Source organism: Vigna angularis, chromosome 7 (genome assembly GCF_016808095.1).
Source record: "Vigna angularis cultivar LongXiaoDou No.4 chromosome 7, ASM1680809v1, whole genome shotgun sequence".
Taxonomy (NCBI): Eukaryota; Viridiplantae; Streptophyta; class Magnoliopsida; order Fabales; family Fabaceae; genus Vigna; species Vigna angularis.
The window spans coordinates 23230710-23255748 of record NC_068976.1 but is presented as its reverse complement, the minus strand read 5'-3'; the positions used below and the strand labels follow the sequence as shown (position 1 = coordinate 23255748).

Here is a 25039-nt window from a genome sequence, read left to right as displayed (position 1 = left end):
TTATTCAAGATTCATGAAAGATTTGCTCACTAAGAAGAAGAAGAAGTATATTGAGGAAGAAACTATAGAAGTACAGGGCCAATGCAGTGCTATCATTCAGAAGTTGCTTCCTCCAAAGTTTAAAGATCCAGGTAGTTTTACAATTCCATGCACCATTGGTGAACTGGCTATTGGGAATGCGTTAATTGATCTTGGAGCCAGCATCAATCTTATGCCTCTGTCAATGTTTAAGAAGATTGGAGAGTTAGAGTTGAAGCCCACACGCATGACTCTACAATTAGCAGACAGATCGATCAAATATCCGCAGGGAGTAGTAGAAGATGTTCTGGTAAAGGTAGATAAATTCTTATTTCCGGTGGATTTTGTTGTCATGGAAATGAAAGAAGATATAGAAATTCCTCTGATTCTGGGAAGGCCATTCATGAAGACTGCTCGAGTGTTGATTGATGTTGATGAGGGAAAGCTCAAAGTGAGAGTTGAGGATGAAGAAGTAAATTTCAATGTCTTTGAAGCAATGTCTCACCCAAATGATGAAGATACATGCTTTCTAATTGATGAACTTGAAGAAGTCTGCATGATTGCACGGAAGACGAAGCATATATCCTCACCTCTTAATCTGGATGTTTTAAAGGAGATTCCATCTGAGGAAGAAGAGAAAAGAGAACAGAAGTTGCACTTGAAGTTGCTACCTTCACTTCTGAATGATGTCAAACCCTTGGATCAACCACAGAGTGCTTCTTAGTGTCAAGCTAAAGACGTTAAACAAGCGCTTACTGGGAGGCAACCCAACTTTCTAACTCTATCTATTTATGTTTTCAGTTATTTTGGTTGTGTGGATTGAATCTGAATCTGTTGGTTGTGTGGATTGAATTATGTTTCTGCAATGATTTGATTGTGAATTGTGTGTTTGAAGTTTGAATTTGAATTTGGAATTTTGTCCATGATAACTGGCACGATTGTGAGATTGTTATTGAAAAATCTGAGTTTTAGAGCTTGTGTTATGATTATATATGACTGGTTCTTGAATCTGATTGATTGTGACCCAGAAGTTGAATAGCTGAGTGTATTGAGAAAGCTTTGAGAGCAAGTGAGAAGTTGTTATTGCTATGAATTTGGTTTTTGCATAATTCTTATTAACACAGATACATTCTGGTTTAGAAATGAGAAAGGCAGTTTTGTGTGATGAAATTAGCTACTTGGCCAGATGACTACCCATACGTGAATATTAATCCTTTGTTATCCTGTTTGAGCCTTATATATATTTGTTGTGAACCCTGAGCTTATTACAGAACAATCTACCTTATCCAACACTCTTGGAGAAGAGAACAAGAAACATATTTGTCAAGATGATAGGTAGAAATTAAGTTTGGGGGAAATCATAATCAGTTGAGTCTTAAACTGATGAAAAAAAAAATTAATTAAAAAAAAAAAGTATCAAAATTAGAGAAAAATTAAAAAAAAAAAATGTGTTATGAGATGAATGAAGAGGTAGTTGATGAATAAAGTTTCAATGGTGTTATGTTCTTGTTCTCCTCTTCTTTAGTGTTGTTTTGTTTCCCTGTAAAACCATGTTTCTTCTAGCCAAGCCAAGTTATAACCTGAGAAAGTCCTTTTGATTTAAATCAGAATGTTTGAAGTGTATATGAGATGACTTGCAAAAGTTGATGAAGTAGTTGATGACAATTTGAGTATGAATTGGAGTTGTAAACACTTGCAGGTTGAGATAAACACAGATTGAGCATTACTGGTTTATTCTTTTTCTGGTTGTCTTATCATTTTGGATTCAAGAACTTGTCAATATAGAAGTTATAACATTTGATCTGAATATTTGGAGGTGTAGGTACAATCTTTACTCTTGTGACAGAGGTTATGTGATGGAATATTAACTGCTTTGTTGGGTTCAATTGTGTTGTTATTGTCTATTTTCATGAGGACACGAAAATATATAAGTTTGGGGGAGTTTGATAGGTGAGAAGTTTACTTGTTTTTGTTGCTTATATTGTGTGGCTTTTGAGTAAGTTTTAGTGTTAATTCTCATGAAAAGTGTATAATTGTTGATATTAGTATAATTTTGATTGTTTAAATGTTTTTGATGCTTTTGTTGTTTATTTTGATGTAAAATAAGGATTGAATATCATAAAAGACTTGGACCAGGCTTAATGGACGATGTTTTGCCGAAAGTTTCGCCCGGGCGTGAGAAAAAGGGCTCTGGGCGTGATTTTACCGAGAGGGTCGCGCCCGGGCGCGAGATACAAAGGGGCGCCTGGGCGCCACATAGAAGAAAGAGGACGCTCGTCGCAAATGAGCGGACGCTCGTCCAGCATGCAGAGGACGCTCGTCCAACGTTCGTCCAGGACGCTCGTCCAGCGTGCAGAGGACGCTCGTCCAGCATGCAGAGGACGCTCGTCCAGCGCGCAGAAGAGGACGCTCGTCAAGAGTGAGGACGCTCGTCCAGAGCGGCAGAGGACGCTCGCCCAGCAGAGTGAGGACGCTCGTCCAGGGACGCTCGTCCAGAGTGAGGCTCGTCCAGGGACGCTCGTCCAGCAGAGGACGCTCGTCCAGCAGGGGACGCTCGTCCAGCATGGGACGCTCGTCCAGGAGAGGACGCTCGTTCGTCCAGCAGAAGCACTTGGACGCTCGTCCATAAAATGACTAAGAGAGGACGTTCGTCCAGAAGTTGGACGTTCGTCCAGGAAATTGGACGTTCGTCCAGAAGTTGGACGCTCGTCCAGGAATTTGGACGCTCGTTCAGAAAATCACCCGTGACTCAATTATTGGATCTTCTTTATATCAGAATCCAGTGGCCATTTGCAAAGGGGGATCTGGAACGGGGAGAAGACCAGGGACGCTGCTGCAGCTGCTCCAAGGGGCTTTCATGGTGGAAATTTACCAATTTCCACCATCCAATCCATCATTTCTCTCTTCTATGTTGTATATGTGTAGCTAAAACTCCATTTCACTGGGGTTGAGAGTAAATTTCTGAAACTCTGTAATTTCTCTATTAATTCATGATTTTGTCTGAATTTTGTGTTTTATCTTTATTTTTCATGCTTTTGATGGAAATCTGAGCTATTTGAACGGTTAAATCATTGGAAAATGTATGAGACCGCGGACCTAGGATAGAACTGCTAAAGGATTTCGAGTCCTAGACATAGGAGGGAATTTTTAGTCATCTGTGACATTGTGTTTAAGGCAAATCTGATAATTGAATTAGCTAAGGAATTAGCAATTTAGTTTGATTGATTAAGAACTGTCTCTGAGGAATCAGGACTGCATGCGCCTAGGATGTCGATGCTTAATTTTGAGAAATTGTGTTAGTAGAAAATTACCGGAGTGATGAACTTGAATTTCAACCCCAGTGAACTTTAATTCATCTATTTTTACCTCTTTAATTTCATCTGTATGCAAATCTTACTTGTGTTGTAAAATTAATCGCTAAATTAGTAAACTTTAATCAATCTGTGAATCAAAACAAATCCCTTGGGAAAACGATATTCGGACTTACTGATTTATTACTTGAACGATCCGGTACGCTTGCCGAGGTCTCAACACCAAGGTTTCCAGAAACATAATTCTCGAATAGTTCTTTTTGTGAGGTTGCATGGAAGGATGCTCCAGAGTCTAACACCCAAGACTCTTCCTTGTTTTCCAAGGAACATATCAGCGCATCACCTCCTCCTGAGGTCGTAGCAACATTTGCTTCATCTTTCCCCTCCTGTTTCTTTGAGGCACTCCTGCATTGATTTTTGTAGTGGCCAGTCTTCCCACAATTCCAACATTCGATAGTTTTCGATTTGTTAGAGCTTTGATGATTTCTGGATTTGGACTGTCTCTCCTTTGATTTGCCGCGTCCAGTTCCTCTGGTTGAACTTCTACCTCTTGACTCTATATGCAATACTGAAGAGGTTGAGGGTTCACCCGACTCTCTCCGTCGGATCTCTTCACTGAGAACTAAGTCACGAACATCATCAAACTTTAACTTGTTGCTTCCTGAGGAGCTACTCACAGCTGTGACAGTAGCATTCCAACTTTCTGGTAGGGAAGAAAGAAGTATTAGAGCTTGTACTTCTTCATCGAAATTGATTCCAACTGAACTCAATTGGATTGTAATTGTGTTGAGTTCGTTTATATGTTGCGCTGTTGATGTGCCTTCTGTCATCCGTAGGTTGAACAACCGCCTCATCAGATGAACTTTGTTTGCGGCCGACGGCTTTTCATACATGCTGGAAAGGGCCGCCATAAGACTAACTGTAGTCTTTTCTTTTGCAATGTTGAAAGCAACATTACGAGATAACGTCAAACGGATGGCTCCGAGAGCTTTTCTGTCTAGAAAGCTCCACTCATCTTCCTTCATATCTTCTGGTTTCTTGCCTGTGAGAGGTTCTTGCATACCTTTCTGATACAGGTAGTCCTCTATTTGCATCTTCCAAAAGCCAAAGTCCGCACCATCGAACTTTTCAATCTTCATCTTGCCTTCGTCCATTGCCATTGCTCCTACTGCTTTTGAAGAAAAGCCCCCACTAGTTCTCTAAACTGAGATCCCAAGAACAAGAGAAACAATATTTTCTGATGTGGAAGATCAGACACAGCTGCAACCACAGAGCATACTAAGAAAATTTACTCTGACCAAATCTTTTCTAATGTGGAAGATCAAACGCTGTTGCAACCACAGAGCATACTAAGAAATGGGCTCTTGATACCAATTGTTGGGAACAAGGGCAATAAAGGAGAGAAGAGAGATTTAAACAATACTAAGAAGTATTTGTTTTGGTGCATTTGTAAACCTTACATAAGCTTTCTTATATAGCAAAGTGAAGAACATCATCTCACAATACTAAACAATGTGGGACTAAAACACACTACAAAAACTTAATCAAACTACACAAAAACTAACACATTTGTGCAGTAAACATATATTATTATTATCAGCTGCGAAATAGAGCTTTTCAATTGTACCCATTTTTTGTTAGATGGTGTGTTATGTTTGAGATTAAGGAGACAAATTTATAGACATCCCCTGCGTCAATCATCCTGATTTCAACTTTAAATTTAATGTTGTGCTCAATACTTTACTTTTATGCCATCTTCACATACAATATTAAACCTTAATCCATTTTGGTAATGGCAGCCAATTTGAAACTTCGCTTTTATTGTCCAAAATAATGGAGTAGATAAATAATACTAGAAATCAACTATACCCAACAAAGAATAATTACTTGTATATTATAAAGAAAGTAAACAAATCAACTAATATTGTAATAAGAATGTCTTGCAGTATTTCAGTCTTTATCCTTTTTTTATTTTAAATAAATAAAAATTCTTCTTGTAGAGTATTGTGTTGCTATAGACTTATAATGAAGGTGGGGGAGGGAGTTGGAAGGAATCTAAGAAGAGTTGAGAGCGTTGAAGGCTTGAAATCTAGGCTCCTTTGGTTGGAACTTGAGCGTAGCATAGAGCTTCATGTAATCCTCGAACACAAATTTAGGGTACACAACCTCTGCCTCCTTTGCCTCCAACAATGGTGGTGCAGGGTAGATAACAGCGTCACTGCCAGGGTTGTAGAATGACGCCACCGACATTCTCGTTCCATCACTTCGAGCAATCACACGATGCTCCACACTCTTGTATTTCCCATTGCTTATTACCTGTCAAATGTTGCATCACAATTACTACAACTACAATACGTTACACAATTAATAAACAAGAAACGTCTTTAGTTAGCATACCTCAATCTGGTCGCCAAGGTTAACAACAATGGAATGGCGCATCGGAGGCACATCCACCCATTTCCCATCTTTGAGAAGCTGAAGGCCACTCACCTTGTCGTCTTGCAAGAGAAGGATTATCCCACCCGCATCTGTATGGGCACGAAGACCCTTCACCAATTCTGGCTTTGGACACGCAGGGTAGTTTGCCACCTTTGTCCCAAAATTAGGACCTCTTGATCCATAAAACGCCCTCTTCAAGTACCCCTTCTCCAATCCAAGATTTTCACACAGCATATCCAGCAACTCCTCTGCCAGTTTCTCCAATTTCTCTGCAAATTCCTTCATTGCATCCCTGCATCATCACCTCCTCCAATTAAGACATGTTAAGTGCACACAGTGATATATGTGTCACATTACGAGCAATATGTCAGGATTCATGCATATACATGAATCTCTTAGTTTTCAATTTGTTTACCTGTACTCCTTGGTGAGATCAGGGATTTCAGAGATGTTGGACGTTGGAAGATGGCGCAAGAAGAAGGTGCTCTCCCAGTCCATGTCCTTCAATTCGTCTTCCACACACTCTAACCCCTTGCTTCCCACAGCCTCGTTGAACCTCTTCTCCATGCATTTCCTATAATGCTCTTTTGTTAACCTTTCCACCCTATCAAGAAGTTCGTGGGGTATTCCGTGATTCACCAACTACAATCACGAAAGCATCTTAGTTAGCACAGTCAAAATGAACAACATCAACAAAACCTTAGCTTGCAAATGTTGGTATCAAATATACTTTTATTGAAAATAAAAGCTTTCAGAAATACAACAATCACTCTTAACTCTCACAGTGGTGCACACAATAATCACAACTCACAATAACTCAACACAATAACATACAATCCCACTCTTTTCTTCTCTGGAATTTCATGCTACACACACACCACACTCCTCTAGCTTTCTCTCTTTCACACACTCACAATATTCCTCTCTTTCTTCTCTTTTGCAAGGATGCCTACTTCTTTCTCGGTGGTGTGTTTTTCTTTGCACACCTTACTCTCCTTTTATAACCAATAAAAGAGTTAAACTCCAAGAAGCATTGGTGCAGATTTTCGGCAGACAAAGGAAAGACACTTTCCTCAAAATCCTCCACTTTACAAAGTAGGAAACATTGGCTTCCTTATTCAACAAGTGGGCCCCATCCATTTAACGTTTACCCAACAGCAAATGTATACGGAGAAAGGTGTTATGAGGAAGTTGGTGGGGTACCTCAAAAAATCCCCAGTTTTGGCAAGCATCTTCGATCTGCTCTAGGGTACCTTTCTTCTCCTCACCGTTGATATTCGCCAAGTTGATCACGGGAAACTTCTCCATCTCTCGCGCCTTCTCTTTCTTTTGTTCGAATAAGTAATCTTGATGTATATGTGTTTGTTTGTGCATATTGGGGAGCTAGGTGCGTGGCATTTATAGTGATTCAAAGAGTTCAGTGAAGACAAGAGGACATATAAAAAATTCTACTGTGTGCCTCATGAATCATGAGATGCATGCTTTCTTAGGACAATCTATGCGACATGGTCATTTGCGTGGTTGAATTGTCTACTTTTTGTATCGTTGGATTCATCTGGGTGGAGGCGAAGCCAATCTTCCTTGCATTTTCCCTTAAATTGTACTATAGTGTTTCAGAACGTGGTTTCCTAGAAGATGGAACAAGCAAATAAATCTGTAAAATTTGTTATTCTATCTTTTTATAAATACTTGTGAACTCAATTATTCAGATATATTACAAGTATTTAATTAACAGAAGATCTGCGATGATATTATTGTGTATGGTACCCAAAAAATTTACCTTTATCTATAACTGATTGGAACCTATAGCTTACAAGTTACCCCTCAAAAGGATGTGAAAAAAAAATCATATTTTTTATGACGTGTTGTGGTTTTATATTTCTGATGTGATTTTTCAAGCGTGAGCTGAGTTAATAGCTACAGTTTCTGCATTTTATACACGATTTCTTAGTTGGAAAATATATAAAAAATTTGGTGAGTAGGAGTTGGATGCCATCGGTTGAAAATTACAAGTGGACGATTAATATTATATTCTGGAAGAAAATTATTAGTGAAAATCCAAAAAAGAAGGAAGAAAATTATTTCATTTGAACATTTGGGAAAGAGGCACCGAACAAGATAAGCTGTGAGTCTGACTGAAAGGAACATTTCTGCTGTGCATAATTTGAAAACTTTGTTCTTAGTGGGAAGACGTTGAATATTGCCAGAATATACTAATAGTCTTCTTTACTCTAATTTGTTTCTCTTAGCACATAAAAATTGAATGAAGTGTCTGAAGTTAAGTCCAACATGTAAGTTGAATATGGTCTTTTAATTATGTGGGGCAAGGAGGCTCTCATGGTATGCGAACTGCGTACGTTATTGTTTTGACACGTGTGGAAACAAACCTAATGAAATAACATAAGTTAGAGAGAGAAACGTGAAAGAAAAACTCAAATAAAATAAACCTAATTATTTGTTGTTAATTAATAAATTATTTAATGTTATTTAAAGGAGACATCATGAACATTTAATCTAATTCAAATTAGTCCTTGAGTTTATCATTTTTTTGAATTGACCCTTGACTTTAATTGCATTCTAATATATTTTTTTGGCAATAGTTATTTCTATCAAATTAGAGAGAGATTATTTATTTTCAATATAAATCACTCATTTAATTATTTTGTTATAGTTCATTTATTTAAATATTAAGATATAATTTCGGGGAAAAAAAGAGACAGGGGATAAAATAAAAGTAATAAAATTTATATTGAGTGATTTATTTATAAAATTAATTATATTTTTAATGTAGAAAATTTTCTGTGAAAATAAAATAAAACGACTAGGTTTTAAAATAAAATGATTTAGAATTTAAACCAATTCTATGAGAGACTATTTAAAAAAGGGGGTAAATTTTAAGGATTAATTAAGATAAAATTAATTAAGTGACTATTTTCAAAATATGTAAAGCTTAAAGATCAATATTGGAATAAAAGTGAAGTTGATAGTGCTATTTGGAAACATGATAAAGTTTAAGATTTAATCAGGGAAAATAAAAATATAGATTATTTGCTTTTAAAAAGTTACAAGTGAAGAGGATTAAACAAGATATATGAAAATAACATATATCGACCCATACATACTTATTGATATCAAAGTTAATGAGTTTATCAATTTTTTTTATATTAAAAATATTATCATAAAATTATAACGTGTTAGTGGTTTTTCTTGTCAATATTTTTATTTGTAGCTCAGGGAACTTTTTAATTAAAATACTTGTATTTTGATGAAAATAACGAAATTAAAAATATAAAAACTATTTACATAAACAAAACATGTACTTTAAAAGTGAGATTTGTTAAATATAAAGTGTGTATAAGAGAAAAAAAAACTATTACTTAAATTAATTATTTTAATATAATTAAATTAAAGGTTTAATTATAATTTAATTAAATTAATATTTTAATTATAAATTAATTAAATTAAATACTTTAATTATAATTAAATTAAATTATTTAGTTATAATTAAATTAAGATAAATTAATTAAATATAATTAAATTTTAATTTTAATCCAATATCAGTAAATTTACTGTTAACTGATGACAATATAACAATTTTTTTTAGATTAACATTTTAATTTTAATCTTTAAAATTTTGTTTTATTTCTTTTTTTAATTGTATTGATTTCAATGTTATTTAGATTAAATTATGACAACAATTAATAAAGAAAAGTTGTGTCCATAGCTCTTAATTTTTTTTCAAATGATATTTGTACTCCTTTCAATTTTAAAATAAATTTTTACAAATTATGTTATTAATAAAATAACAAATATCTCATTGTGTTAGTATTTATATTTATATAATAATAAATTTAATCACGTAATATAACTATTTATTTATTTTTACAATAAAAAATGTTTTAAAAAAATATAACTCTTTATATTTTATATATAATTGGTAAAATTTATTTATTTTTACATTTTTAATAACTAATAATTAAAACTGTTTAAGTTTGTCTTCCAAAAGATACAAAAATATTCATTCTTCATATTTTAAGTTACAAATTTTACATTTTACAATTTTGTTTATTTAAAATTTAATCAATATATAAATATTTAAATAAAATAAGATATGTAAATATCATTTCATTAAAATATAATAAATTTGAATATATTTTAAAATTAGAGAAAAACTAAAGAAAAACTAAAAGTCTTATTTAACAATATCAATAGATAATTACAATTTTATCACAGTTTAATAGATTGGATAGGATGCAGCAAAATTGTTATTTAACCATAACCTTGAGTGAAAAAGAGTTTAAATAGGTTTTTAATAGTTTTGATTGAAAAAATAAAATAACAGGGGATGATTTACGGATCATCCTTATATTAATGTAAGCTTTTGTTAATATAATATATATATATATATATATATATATATATATATATATATATATATATATATATATATATATATATATATATATATGTGGGTTAAATAGGTTTTATTTTGTGACTTTCATAGGCTACTTATTAATATTTATTAAACTCAATTTAATCTAAAATTCTATATTTATTCTTATATAGATTTTTAAGAAATTAAATAAATTGTTATTAGGTAAATAAATATAAGAACATCTTAAAGTGTATTGACTCATTTACAAAAACTAAAATCAGTGTCCAAGATACAAATCATACCAATAAATCTTTTATAACTGAACTCTCATATATAATTTAATAGTTTCTTAAGACAAACACATAGCCTAATCAGTTGCCTCGCCACTGATTGACAAGCAGAAATGAGAAGGAAAACATAAAACAGATATGGAACTGGTATGTAAATAATTACCTACTAACTTGATCTATAGATAATGTATTTAACCGTTTTAATTAAATTGATTTTCTGTGCAATACAAACGTAATTTTGGAAGTCATCATAAAAGTTCAAAATAGTTATAACAATGACAAATGTAGAGAAATTATAATAGATAATTAAGAGTATCAACAAAGCAAATAATTGTTATTACAATGTTTATACCTAAGTTTAACAATGTAAGAAATCCAAATACTATATAATTCAACCATTTTAATAAAAAACTATAACCATCAACATAATATCTAAGAAAAATTGTTTTATGAAAAATCCAAATACTATGCAATCTAATCATCTTAATAAAAAAAAAATCCAACCATCAACACAATATCTAAGAATAATTGTTCTAATTTGGCGAGAGACATTAGATAACGTATAAATGAGTTAGTGTCACTCTTAATTTTGAAAAGGTCTTTCCACCATAGAATTCATGGAGAATGAAATTATAAAGGAATAAAATTATTATCTTTCCTTAATAAAATTTGTCCCGTTAATATTCAATAAACTTTTATACCATTAATATATACAAAAATATTAGAATTTGGAATTCATTGAAGTTGGAATTTACGAACTAAACTCAATATAATAATTTACACAATATATTTCTAAATATATTTCTAAAATAACTTAAGCACAAAGTGAGTCCTAATTCTTTAAATACTAATCTTTTAATTATTTTAACACAAAATTTGCATTGAGAAAATGTTTTTCAGAATAGATTATAGTCTATGTTTAGAACCAAAACTCTAAATTGTTTGATCCTTGTCTAAGTTCAAAAAATATTTTTCAATGTTTTGATAATGTAAGGACGGGTGTCCTTTTTATTTTTTTTTTAAAAATGAAAATGGTAGGGTAAGCCTTTCTAATGGGCTGCTGCACTTTGATTAGTGGGGGAAGGAGCTCAGTGGACACTGCACCAAGGAGTAGAAGGGAACGGTTGTGGTTCTTCCAGCAGTGGAGGGTCCAATTTAGTTGTTTTCCTTAAAGGTAAGAAGCCACGGATTCTTGGGGTGTTGGTTCTGAACTTCGGGAAGAGTAGAATTCTTGCTGCCATATCTCTGAGAGGGGTGTTCGGTGCTGCATCTGGAGGAGCAATAGGCTTGCTGCAAAATCTGGAAAGGGAGAGCTGGCACTGTAGCAGAGGACTGGAACAGCAGAGGGAGGAGGAACACAGTGCAAAGATTGGTTCAAGATTTGCTAGGAGGTCTTCAAGAGGTAAGGGGAGTTAGATTTTATTCGTTTGATTGTTGAATGATGCTGTGGTTGATGCAAATCTGGGTATTTTTGGGTTGAAAAATGAAGTTTCTGAGTTTCTGGAACACTGCACGCGATTCTGCAGAATTCTGCAGAAACGTCGTTCGTCCAATTTGATTTCAAATTGGACGTTCGTCCAAAATAGCTAACGTTCGTCCTTAAGTATTTGAACGTTCGTCCTTAAGTATTCTGAGCGTTCGTCCTTAAGTAACCAGTCTGAGCGTTCGTCCTAAATATAGAAGTGAGCGTTCGTCCTCCCACTAAGTGAGCGTTCGTCCTCCCACTGAGTGAGCGTTCGTCCTTCCCAATGAGCGTTCGTCCAGTGAGCGTTCGTCTCATTGAGCGTTCGTCCCATTGAGCGTTCGTCCTAGTGAGCGTTCGTCCAGTGAGCGTTGTCCTTAAATAAATAGTATGTGCGTTCGTCCTTAAGTTGCATATTGAGCGTTCGTCCAAATAGTTGAGCGTTCGTCCAAATTGTTGAGCGTTCGTCCTTAGGTTGCATGTCGAACGTTCGTCCGAATAGTTGAGCGTTCGTCCGAATAGTTGAGCGTTCGTCCGAATAGTTGAGCGTTCGTCCGAGTTGTTGAGCGTTTGTCCGAATAGTTGAACGTTCGTCCAAACAGTGAGTGAGCGTTCGTCCAATAGTGTCCAGTGAATGGTGCTCGTCCAAATAGTATTTTACAAATATGTTGAATTTTAATTTCCTTTGCTTTTGGATTGAATTATGTGTACCAATGTTTGGAATATTATTTATGACATGAATTATGTGAATGTATGAGATATGTAGGAATTGTTGGGATAATATGGTGGTATGTGATTTTTCATAATTGGGGTTAAGGTTCAAAGTAACAGTAAGTTATGTTATTTAAATATTTCGGTTACAATTTATGAATATATGATCAAAAGTGAATGATGAACTATATATGAGATGAAATGAAAGTATGAATGATTAAATGAGCGTTCCAAGGAGGAACGACTCAGAATTTGATTATTGAGATTTGTAAAGTATGAATGTGGGAAGCTTAGCCGGTTGTTCATCCTGATGTTCCGTGAGTACTCGTCCTCACGTAGAGGGGAGTACGTCATGTGTGGGAACGGCAGGAGGTCCTAGTCCTAGGGATTATCTGGACAGATAGGACTAACCTCGGGTGGCAGCTGATGAGAGTTCCAGTTACTACATCACCCGGGTGCACGAACATCGAAGCTACACAGAATTCATACAAGTCCGGACGAGTCTGTCTATGAAGTAACGAGTCGGTCTATAAAGTAACAAGTCTGTAGATGTCAATTTACCATGTTGAATGACTTTTGCATGTTGTATGAGTGGATGGAATTATGGTTTAATGAATATGCTCTAATTGTTCTTTTATACGAATCTAAGTATGATAACATTGAATTTAATTGTGCTATCTGTATAACATGTTTTTATATCTAGCTCACCCTTGCATTGTTTTTGTTATGTGCTGTTTGGGTATGTTTCTTTGGCGATGATCATCCACTTGGAGTTTCCCTTGGAGCAAGAGCTGGAGGTTACTGATTTCGCAGAATAGTCTTCTTAGAATTTATTGATTGAACACTTGTAGTGTTTAATCCTTTCAATTGTTTAAGTTTGAATTTTCAGTTTCTTTTATTTGGATGACTGTAATTTATTACATTTAATTACACGTCATACTCCGACTGTTCTCTATATTTGAATGTTAACGTCCTTATTATATAATATTGATTATTATATAATCGGGATGTTACAGATACCACAAAATAGTATAGATAAAATCATATAGTTGAGTTACATTATTTTCAACCCCAATTAGTTTCGGAGTTAGTGTTAACTCTTTGGCGAATGAACTAATTTGTTACAAGTAGTAAAATAGAAATTTAAGTATCATTTTTCCTAATGAATTTATGCTTGTTTGTCTAATTATTGTTATTTACTAATTATAGCTTTGATAAAAGTATGGTTTGATTCATAGCAAAATAAAACGCATTTTTGACAACAAATTTATAAGTTTATTAAAATGATTCAGTAAAAGTTTTATCAAAATTGGAATATCTCTATACAATATCTGTGTCTCATTCACTCATTCACATCAAAAACATACTAGTCCTAATTCCTTAGGAGAAAGTTTTAAATCTATATCTTAAATTACTAATTTCTTAGTCAAATTAACATACAATTTACATTAAAATCATATGTCTAAAATGATCAAAAATTAAATTCATTCCTAGAATCAATCTTCTTAATTGCTTTATCTATATTTATGTTTCAATTCATTTTCTAATGATTAGATACATTAAAAAAATATGATACCCCAGCATATACATTATTATTCTAAATAGAACATATAAATAAATAGAAATTATATTACAGAAGTTGAGTTATTATTACATTCAATCCTAATAAAATGGGAATTTAACTACTCATATTGATCCAAAACGTACATTTTTTATGGAATTGATGATTGAATGAAGTTTTGATGTTCTAGAGTCACATCTGACAGAATTTCAAGTTTATCTGTGTTTCCACACATCAGAACTCCCTTTCTTTCTTTCATTAATCACTTTCAGAAATTAACCCCTCATTGGACAAGAATACATATTCCCTGAGTGAGAACCAAATTCACTTTTAACTTATTTGTCTCGTTGAACGAGACAATATATTTGTTGTGTGGGCAACTAAACGTAATTTGAAGTCATGTGAAAGCAAGAATACGACTCTTTCACTTGAAGTTGTGTGGAGACTGCACGTTTAGTTTTAAACTTTTTTCCCTACTTCCATGATAAGGCAATTAAATCTGCCTCGTAAAAAAACCCTGTAATGTCAGTTCTTATTATTTTCCAAAAACAATGGAGTAAATAAAAATACTAGAATTCAACATACCTAACAAATATTCCAGGGAAGAGGAAAATACACTGTTTATTATAAGAATAATTGCGTTGTATTATAAAGAAGGTAAACAAACAGCAGTTGTAATAAGCACTGAATAATTAGAAAATAAATGTCTTGCAGTCTTTATCCTTTTCTATTTTAAATAAATAAAAATTCTTCTTGTAGAGAGTAATAGACTTATAATGAAGGTGCGGGGGAGTTGGAAGGAATCTAAGAGGAGTTGAGAGCGTTGAAGGCTTGAAATCTAGGCTCCTTTGGTTGGAACTTGAGCGTAGCATAGAGCTTCATGTAATCCTCAAACACAAATTTAGGGTACACAACCTCTGTCTCCTTTGCCTCTTTCTCCAACAATGGTGGTGCAGGATAGATAACAGCATCACTGCCAGGGTTGTAGAATGACGCCACCGACATTCTCGTTCCATCACTTCGAGCAATCACACGATGTTCTACACTCTTGTATTTCCCATTGCTTATTACCTGTCAAATGTTTCATCACAATTACTACAATTACATTACGTTAAACAGTTAATAAACAAGAAACGTCTTTAGTTAGCATACCTCAATCTGGTCGCCAAGGTTAACAACAATGGAATGACGCATCGGAGGTACGTCCACCCATTTCCCATCTTTGAGAAGCTGAAGGCCACTCACCTTGTCGTCTTGCAGGAGAAGGATTATCCCACCCGCATCTGTATGGGCACGAAGACCCTTCACCAATTCTGGCTTTGGACACGCAGGGTAGTTTGCCACCTTTGTCCCAAAATTAGGACCTCTTGATCCATAAAACGCCCTCTTCAAGTACCCCTTCTCCAATCCAAGATTTTCACACAGCATATCCAGCAACTCCTCTGCCAGTTTCTCCAATTTCTCTGCAAATTCCTTCATTGCATCCCTGCATCATCACCTCCTCCAGTTAAGACATGACAAGTGCACACAGTGATATATATGTGTCACATTACGAGCAATATGTCAGGATTCATGCATATACGTGAATCTCTTAGTTTTCAATTTGTTTACCTGTACTCTTCTGTGAGATCAGGGATTTCAGAGATGTTGGACGTTGGAAGATGGCGCAAGAAGAAGGTGCTCTCCCAGTCCATGTCCTTCAATTCGTCTTGGACACGCTCTAACCCCTTGCTTCCCACAGCCTCGTTGAACCTCTTCTCCATGCATTTCCTATAATGCTCTTTTGTTAACCTTTCCACCCTATCAAGAAGTTCGTGGGGTATTCCGTGATTCACCAACTACAATCACGAAAGCATCTTCGTTAGCACAGTCAAAATGAACAACATCAACAAAACCTTAGCTTGCAAATGTATACGGAGAAAGGTGTTATGAGGAAGTTGGTGGGGTACCTCAAAAAATCCCCAGTTTTGGCAAGCATCTTCGATCTGCTCTAGCGTAGCCTTCTTCTCCTCACCGTTGATATTCGCCAAGTTGATCACGGGAAACTTCTCCATCTCTCACTTTCTTTATCTCTCTTGTCACTCGACGTAATCAGAGTTTGTTTCTGTGTGCGGATTGGAAACTATGTGTTTGGTATTTATAGAAATTTAAGTGTACAGTACTGGTGAAAAATAGGAAGAATGATGTTAGGTTAAGGCACATGAATCACGAAGTCTCTTGATCATTTAATTTTGTGTCATTGAATTATCAACTGTAACGTGGAACATTGGAGTTATATGAAGGGTCCTCCCACCTTTCAAACCTTTCGGTATTGAGGTAGATTCTACCGACCTCTCAAATGTATACTAGGTTAGTGTTAGATTATTTTCTTGAACAAATGAATAATAACAAAAAATTTGTCAAAACTTTTAAAAAATGAGTCTTATCAACAACAGTTTATTATTACTTTATTACTTTCAAACATTTATCGTTCTTCATTGGTCAGCAGTCGAACAAGTAGTTACTTTCTGTTCCACTACTACCATATCCGATCACGGGTGAAAAAGAGACTTTTCCCTTTACTTCCTTTTCTTCTATACCAACAATTCCTTTCATACTTGCAGCTTCTTGCTTTAAAAAAAAAAATCTCTTGCTTAATATATTTTTTTTTAATTTTCAATGTGTTTATTTTAGCTTTATAAGATAAGTAAATGCTAAAAAAACTAAATATGATCAAAACAAGAAATTACTTAAATACTTTTTCATATAATCTGTGTATTTATATTTTCCTTTTAGTGTATTCATATATAATCAATTGTCTCGTCTACTGAATAATTTTTACAATCATAAATTAATTTATACTCCATATACATTAGCAAATTATCATTAGCTGATTTAACAAACCGGATCATTATGATCATTTTTATAAAGTGGATCGTGTTAATTATTAATAATAATTAATTTGTATTAAATCAGGTTAAAAAATATTATACGTAATTCAAAATAATAGTTGGTGTTATATGAGAAACATTATCTAATTTTAGTCAATAAAAATGTTATAAAAGTAATATATTTATGGAAATGAGAAACATATTTAAACTCTGTATAAGAAAAGAATCACATTGTTCAGACCATGTTTAGCCGTCTTAATTGAACTTAAAAAATCTAACACTGTTTAAATTGGACGGCTGGACGCCATTAATCCATTATTCTCGCATGAAAATCTCTTTTTATATTATATATTTTCATTTTTTGGTATCTTTCTAATTCTTGATACAATTTTACTTAAGGAGTCAACTCAACATGATTGATTGAAGCAGAAAGTCAAGAATTTGACCACTTGACCAATTGGAAGCTCTTGCCAAAGTAACCATGAAGAGTGTAATTGTTTTCAAGCTATTTAGAGAACAAAGAGAGAAGTAGTTTTGCATTTGATATGTTATACTCTTAAATTAACTCTCAAATTGTGTTTGGATTTTGCATCTTTAAATTGAGTAAAAATAATAATAATAGAGTAGTTTTAGATATGTTTCGACTGTGTCCGGGCGGACCCTGCAAAAACACACGAGCTTACTGTTGAAGGCGGACGGGCGGACGACGAATGCTGAAGCCGGGCGGATGAATGGTCACGAACCGAAGCAAGCTTCACTGGCGGGCGGCACCAAGATGAACGATCACTCTGTGCTCCAAACTGGGCGGACGTCCTCCAATCCGGACGTTCGCTCCCTGCTCCAAGCGGGACAGACGTCCTCCCCTCCTGGCGGGTGATCCTTAGCATTCAGCTCCAAACTGGACGGGCGTCCTTCCTCTCCTTAGCGCTGCTTCACCCTCCCAGTGGGAAGGGGCCGGGTACCTGCTAAAGGCACTCCGACGCTCAAGTCAGTAATATGACAAGGCGTTGAATAATGCATGCATGTGTTGCGTTCTAAGCAATCTGTCTAGAAATCATACCTGAGACCTTTATTTATACTGATCGTAATGGGCTTTTACCTTTTGGGGGCCTTTAAACGGCCCAATAATACCTTAATCTCTATTAAGGACTTAATGTGTCATTAGCATTTAACCGTGTAATCAGCGAAGTGCGTCGGTTGGGAATGATGGTCGGTCAGGGATGTTACCCTAGGTGGGCGTCCAGCTCTTGGGCGGACGTCAATTCCTTGGGCGAACGTCCAGCTCTTGGGCGAACGTCCTCCTCTGGGCGGACGTCCTACTCTGGGCGGATGTCCTCTCTTTGGGCGGCGGACGTGCTACTTCTTGGGCGGACGTCCAGCTCTTGGGCGAACGTCCACTCCTTGGGCGGACGTTCCACACTGGGCGGACGTCCAGCTCTTGGGCGAACGTCCACTCCTTGGGTGGCGGACGTCCCATATTGGGCGGATGTTCCAGTGGCGGACGCTCCACATTGGGCGGACGCTCCACACTGGCGGACGCTCCACATTGGGCGGACGCTTCACACTGGGCGGACGCTCCACATTGGCGGACCCAGTCCTTGGGCGATCGTCCTACTTCTTTGGGCGAACGTCCACTCCTTGGGCGGACGTTCCATATTGGGCGGACGCTCCACTTTGGGCGGACTTACCACATTGGGCGGACGCTTCACACTGGGCGGACGCTCCACATTGGCGGACCCAATCCTTGGGCGAACGTCTTACTTCTTTGGGCAAACGTCCACTCCTTGGGCGGACGTTCCATATTGGGCGGATGTTCCAGTGGCGGACGCTCCACATTGGGCGGACGCTCCACACTAGCGGACGCTCCACACTAGCGGACGCTCCACTTTGGGCGGACTTACCACATTGGGCGGACGCTTCACACTGGGCGGACGCTCCACATTGGCGGACCCAGTCCTTGGGCGATCGTCCTACTTCTTTGGGCGAACGTCCACTCCTTGGGCGGACGTTCCATATTGGGCGGATGTTCCACTGGCGGACGCTCCACACTGGCATACGCTCCACATTGGGCGGACACTCCACTTTGGGCGGACATGCAAACCTTGGGCGGACGTCCACCTCTCAGATGGTTGGCCGCTCGTTCGGTTCTGATTCCTGGGCGGACGTCCTTGGACGGTCGTCCGGTTTCCAAGGACGGACGGTCCTAGACTATTTGGCGGACGTCCGGATTACTGGACGGCGTGTCTTTATGCCGGGAGGACCTATCAGTACAGATAATAAAAAAATAACAACTAATGTTAGTGTGTTTGTGTAACAATGATTATAGAGTTTTTCGGTAAATAATTGAAACGATTTATTTTACATTCTAAAATAAGAAAAATAATACTTTGATTTTGGTCTAAACAAAATACACCTATTTTAATAATATAAGAATATTGATAAGTATTCTAAGTTAAAAAGTAAAATAAATATAAATGAAATATTATCATTTTGAATTGTAAAGTGTTCTTTTTGGATGTCAAATTATATCTATCATTGAAATAATTTTTCACTTTCGTGGGTGGAAGACTTATTAATATTTATAGCAATAATTACAATTTTTTTTATTTTAAAATATACAATTCATAATATAAATTTTGCATTTCGAATTATCCATTCTATATATTTCTGAATTACAGGTTCCAAAACTCAAAATAAAAAGAGAATAAAATTGGAAATTTAAAACGAATGGAGGTGAGGAAGAAATTACGAGGTGCAGGAAGAAGCTTCACAATGGACGTGCAAATCTGGGTCCAATTTTGGGCTTTCAAATTCATTCAATCCAATTCACTTGAAATTCAAAGAAAAGAAGTCGGAGATGGTAACTGACCTTTTTACAAATAATAATTAAAGTCGCGTATAAACTTTCATATTTCACAGTTTACTTTTATATAAATATTTTGGTACTAATTAAGCTAAATTATCTTTAATTTGTGAAAAAATAACGTGGCCTTAGGCTTAGTCAGCCTTAGTCAGCAGCCATAATACTATTATTATTACATAATAATAAATGATAATCACAATTAATCACTTAATTAATGGAATTAAATTTTTAGTTAGCATATTTTGGTGCAGGTGCCAGTGTTAGAATTGGGGTTTGCGTTTGGAATGGTAGCGAGCAACTTCTGTGGAGTCTTGCTCTAGCTTCTCTCGATCTCACCCTTCTCCAATCTGGCGCTTTCTCTCAGGTTCTCTCTATGCTTCAATCGTCCTTTGATTTTCTTTCTTCACCCGTCGCCTATTATCAATTTTTTTATTCTGACTCTGATTATTTATATTCGATCGTATGCGTTTTTGTTTTAATTTCGAATTTTAGGAGTGTGGATTGTTTTAGGGATCTGATGCGTTTCTGTCACTCTGATCTATTTTTCGATTTCTAGGCACTCGGTTTAAAGAGAGATTTCTAGGCTTGTGACCCGTGTTCTAATTCCTTTGACTAATATATTTTATTTTATTTTTTTGGATCGGTGAGATTCTGCATGAATCTTATCCCAGAAAATGGAATTAGTTTCCCTAGGCTCGTTTTGGGTTTCCGAGAATTGGTTAATTTGTTTGCTCCTCGCTTTTGGTGACAAAATGAACTTGAAGTGAATTCGAATTAGGATAGATGTAACTTCTGTGGTAACAAATGTGGATTTGTTAATGTGAAATGTGGCTCTATTATGTTTTTAGGCGAATGGAGAATTGTATAATTTGGAGGAAATGTTTTTAACTTCGTTTCTGAAGTTCAGCTTCTTGCTGTTCAAGTAAAAGACTATTAAACTTTAAGAATTCACTAACTGGCGTTGTTCTTTCCAACCAGGCATTCTTAGGGTCAGATTCTTTTTCCTTTTCGAGCAAGATAGTGGTTTTTGAGCAGGAAACGAATGGTATTTGTATATAGAATAGGTCATTAGGGATTGATTAACACTGGATAAGCTTTTATTGGATTATTTCTCACAAATTCTATATTCGGATTAATAGTTTCTTTCATGTGAATCACACCCATAAAAAGTTGGAAATACCTATGAAGATTAAGGGACTAAAACCTCTCACATTAACAGTCTTGTTTTTTCGGTGACATGCAAGCCTGAATTGTATGAAACTTCATTTCACCATTCAGATATATTAAAATTACTTCAAAAATTGCGGGGGTTTCTCTTGTGTCCATTTGGGGGGTTTGAGATTCATAAAATGAGAGGGAACCTTTTACAAGTGCCCAATGGGTGCCATTATTTGGTGCCTAGGCCAGAGAGGAGTGCCATAATTTTCAAAGATAATTTTTTCAAACTACATTAGCTTTGGTATAAAGTATTCTTCCTAGCTGCTTTATGGTGTTCAGCCAGCAGATATTCCATAGTGGTTTCTTTATGTGCTGAGAGAATGTTTAAGCTTTTCTTTGTTAATTATCTTGCTCAAGTTGTTATAGGCTTGTTTTGCTTTCATTCTTGTTCAGGAGGATATCTTATCCTCTCTTATAATACATGTTCCTCTGTCCTCAAAAATTTTCTTTTTTCCACATAAGATGTGGGATAGTTAGCCCCCTGGACACAGGTCAAGCGATTGGCATGGGTTGGTATTTGGGCTGTTGTAATAAAATATAACGATAGAAAAAGGATTTATTGATTGATAAGAGATTTGATGAAGTTGTGGATAGGTTTTCATTCTCTCTTCAAAGCAGGTTATATTTTAGCAAACTAACGTTGATATGAATTTCTGATTACCGCAATTGGTAAATTCTGTTCGATAAATTGTCTTAGCAGTTAATAACTGTTTCTTTATATATGGGCAATTGATTGTTTCAGCAGGTTCCCCGAGTACACTTTTGGTTTTTGATTCTTGAGGATGGTGCTTGTTTTAGCCCTGGGGGATTTGCACATACCCCACAGGGCACCTGATCTTCCTGCAAAGTTCAAATCCATGCTTGTCCCTGGCAAGATCCAACACATAATTTGTACTGGAAATTTATGTGTTAAAGTATGTCCATCTTATTGAAATAATTATTCTTGGTTCAGTTTTGACTGTTGCCATGCTTTGTTTGAATATAATCAATATCTTCTGCTTTATGGTTTTCAACTTCTTTATTATGAATGAACACATGACACAGGTTAGAAGGTCTGAAATTTTCATCTTCCCTTGTCTTTTGACAAATAAAATGTTCTCTCTAAAATCTTGTAGTTGTTGAGTTCATTTGGAAAGGTTTGCTCTCATTACATGTGTTTACAAGAACGTTTTGCTGTGGAGCACATCAAATTTTGTTTTGTCAGTGTTTGTGTTGTTTATTTTATCATTGTGATTCAATGGTTGAAAATTGATGAGTGTTGAACAATTAGTAATTTGGGGGTAATCGTTGGTGCCTGCATGGAAGGTTTGTGATGGTTTCTGTGGGCAGTGACATTGTGTTGAGGCCTGGTGGGATGCTCCCTGATTTTTCCTATAACATCCATTATTGCTATTTCCAAAGGGCAAGTTGAAAGACTGTTCATTGTCTCCCCACACCCTGTTTTCTTGTATATATTATTGAACATTCTTTTCAGTAGCCCAAAACATTTTTATGTGCATATAAAACTGGTTATCAAGCCTGTTAAGATCAGTGAAACTGTGTTATTATTGATGACAACAGAATGGAGCAATAATGATTTAGGTTGTTCAACAATACTACCCCTGGTATCAGGGGTACAGTACTGTCACATTCTTGTAGGACAACAGCTTCTGTTTATGCTTTATTTATCCCCCTTTGTAATGCATTAATTATCTCTCTGCACCTAATAAAAATAATTCATTAGATTTGTTATGTTTTTTTCTTTATATACTGCATATTTTATTCACATTAACTTGATATAAAGTTAGATTTTTTTATGGTTGAATGCATAAGCTAATTTTACTTCATTTCTGCTCAGGAAATTCATGACTACTTAAAGACTCTTTGTCCAGACTTGCATATAACCCGCGGTGAGTATGATGAAGAGACGAAATATCCAGAGACCAAAACACTAACCATTGGCCAATTTAAGCTCGGACTATGCCATGGTCATCAGGTCTGATTTTGAGTCTTTTTCCCGGCTTTATCTAAAATGGACCTAAGAAAATTGGTAGCATGGATAAATCATAAAGAAATTACCTTTTGATGTATCAATAGAAAATCGAATATCTAAGATAACTTGGGACTTATTTGGGATGAATTGGAAGGTTTTAAAATATCAATTACAACCCAAGCCAAAGTTAATTTATTTCAGTCCATTAAAATTTGTCACATCTCACAAGCCTGCAACCCTAGAGCGAAGTTTGTGGCAAATGGCACTCTCCATTGAAACTGTTTTGGCACCACACAGAATTAATCAGTTTCCAACATGCCCCGATGTCCTACACACATCCTTTCACCATTTCCCCTATTATTTTCTGTATAAAGAAGAACATGTAATTAAGATTTCTGAACAATTGATTTCTGTCGAACTTGGACTCAACGGGAATGGGTAACCGGATGAGATGAAGGAAATGTAACATTTAACAAAATTGGGACCAATTCAAAAAAGTTAAAACCACAAAAGCTACTGTAATAGATCAAAATCGAGTAGTATGGATGGGGCCACAAACAGTGGTTTCTAGTTAGAAGAACTCATTTGCACCATTTCGCCTTCTAGATATTATCGTATAGGATTTTCTTGGCCGTTTTGGGTGCAGCACTGGAGTCTTTCCATCAAAGGTTTGTGGGTTGGAGTTGTAGTTATTCCTGCTGTATGTTACTTTGCTACAGCTGACCGCTTTAATATGAGCTAAATGATATACTTCATTCTGCTACGCTGCACTTTTATAGGTTTATTTATAGTCTCTTTCCCGTCTTTCTTGATGGTGTTTAAGTTTAACAGTTATAGTTTGGATCTGTTATATTTTATTTTTTCAACCGTATTCCTGCCGTGATTAGATTTTTTTTTTTTTTTTGGAAACTGTTATTGCTTCTGTTTAGTAGAAACCTAAACCTTGCTATAAAATGCATTTATATATGATAATATGAGTCTTTATTGATTGTGAAGGTTATTCCATGGGGAGACCTAGACTCACTGGCAATGCTACAGAGGCAGCTGGATGTAGACATCCTTGTCACAGGTCACACCCATCAATTTACAGCTTACAAACACGAGGGAGGTGTGGTTATAAATCCAGGTTCTGCAACAGGTGCCTACAGCAGTATCACTTATGACGTGAACCCAAGCTTTGTCCTTATGGATATCGATGGTCTGCGAGTTGTGGTTTATGTATATGAACTTATCGATGGAGAGGTTAAGGTTGATAAGATTGATTTTAAGAAAACAACTACCAGCCACTCTGCCCATTAAACACTAGGATTTTGGACCTGATCTCTTTTATCTTTCACTCATTTTGTTGTTTAGTTTTTTTTTTCCTCGTTCAAACTTTTCAAGGGTGCACTGCTTTTAGTTTTATTTTTTGTTTTTTATGTACACTTGTATTTGGCCATGTCATAGGATTCTTAGGCTTTGATTAATTTGTGATCTGTGCCAAAACTTAATGACTTATTAATCAGTAACAGCTTTGTGTATTACTCGTCTTACCAGAAATTGGTTCAGAGCCAGAGATCTTGGTTTTGTTATTTCCCCCTATGATTTTAGTCTCTAGATTTCAGAAAATTCGCAATATTAATCAGATTTCATTTTTTGCTTATATTTATTTCTTTTAGTTACTCAAACTATTCTTCGTGATACTTTTAAATGGACATATTAGTTTTTTTATTCAATTAGATGAAAATAACGAAAACATATTTAAAGTTCCGGATTACATCAAAATTACAAATTTTCTGAAAGTTAAACTAATAATTTTCTAGAATTTAATACTGAGAGAAAAAAAAGAAGTCGACATCACGGATAAGAAAATAAAGGGAATAAATTATTATAATATAGTCAAGAAAATCTTATTATGGTTAGAGATTATGGAAAAAATTAATCTGGGAATTGAGAATAAAATTTAGAGA

General features: G+C 35.5%; 3 protein-coding genes across 8 annotated transcripts; 1 reads left to right on the top strand and 2 right to left on the bottom strand.

The window, feature by feature from the left end:
- Nucleotides 1–5235: 5235 nt before the first annotated feature.
- Nucleotides 5236–7151, bottom strand: LOC108338025 (1-aminocyclopropane-1-carboxylate oxidase 4). Of its 5 annotated transcripts, none has more exons than XM_017574664.2 (4): nt 6972–7151; nt 6184–6410; nt 5727–6060; nt 5236–5645 (listed from the first exon to the last, which is right to left on the bottom strand). In XM_017574664.2, exons 1-4 carry the CDS (start codon nt 7140–7142, stop codon nt 5385–5387), a joined length of 993 nt encoding a protein of 330 aa, XP_017430153.1. In that variant the 5' UTR covers nt 7143–7151; the 3' UTR covers nt 5236–5384. The 5 variants fall into 5 exon arrangements, with proteins under 5 accessions (XP_017430153.1, XP_017430154.1, XP_017430155.1 ...); XM_017574665.2 differs by lacking the exon at nt 6972–7151 and adding an exon at nt 6499–6949; XM_017574666.2 differs by lacking the exon at nt 6972–7151 and adding an exon at nt 6546–6949.
- A 7641-nt stretch (nt 7152–14792) lies between these two features.
- On the bottom strand, nt 14793–16275 carry LOC108338027 (1-aminocyclopropane-1-carboxylate oxidase). Its single transcript, XM_017574671.2, has 4 exons — nt 16117–16275; nt 15779–16005; nt 15320–15653; nt 14793–15238 (listed from the first exon to the last, which is right to left on the bottom strand). Exons 1-4 carry the CDS (start codon nt 16219–16221, stop codon nt 14972–14974), a joined length of 933 nt encoding a protein of 310 aa, XP_017430160.1. The 5' UTR covers nt 16222–16275; the 3' UTR covers nt 14793–14971.
- A 3832-nt stretch (nt 16276–20107) lies between these two features.
- Nucleotides 20108–24610, top strand: LOC108338447 (vacuolar protein sorting-associated protein 29). Of its 2 annotated transcripts, none has more exons than XM_017575336.2 (4): nt 20108–20264; nt 21864–22032; nt 22956–23093; nt 24087–24610. In XM_017575336.2, the coding sequence occupies exons 2-4, from the start codon at nt 21901–21903 to the stop codon at nt 24387–24389; spliced, it is 573 nt and encodes a 190-aa protein (XP_017430825.1). In that variant the 5' UTR covers nt 20108–20264; nt 21864–21900; the 3' UTR covers nt 24390–24610. The 2 variants fall into 2 exon arrangements, with proteins under 2 accessions (XP_017430825.1, XP_017430827.1); XM_017575338.2 differs by having other exon boundaries at nt 21861–22032.
- Nucleotides 24611–25039: the final 429 nt, after the last annotated feature.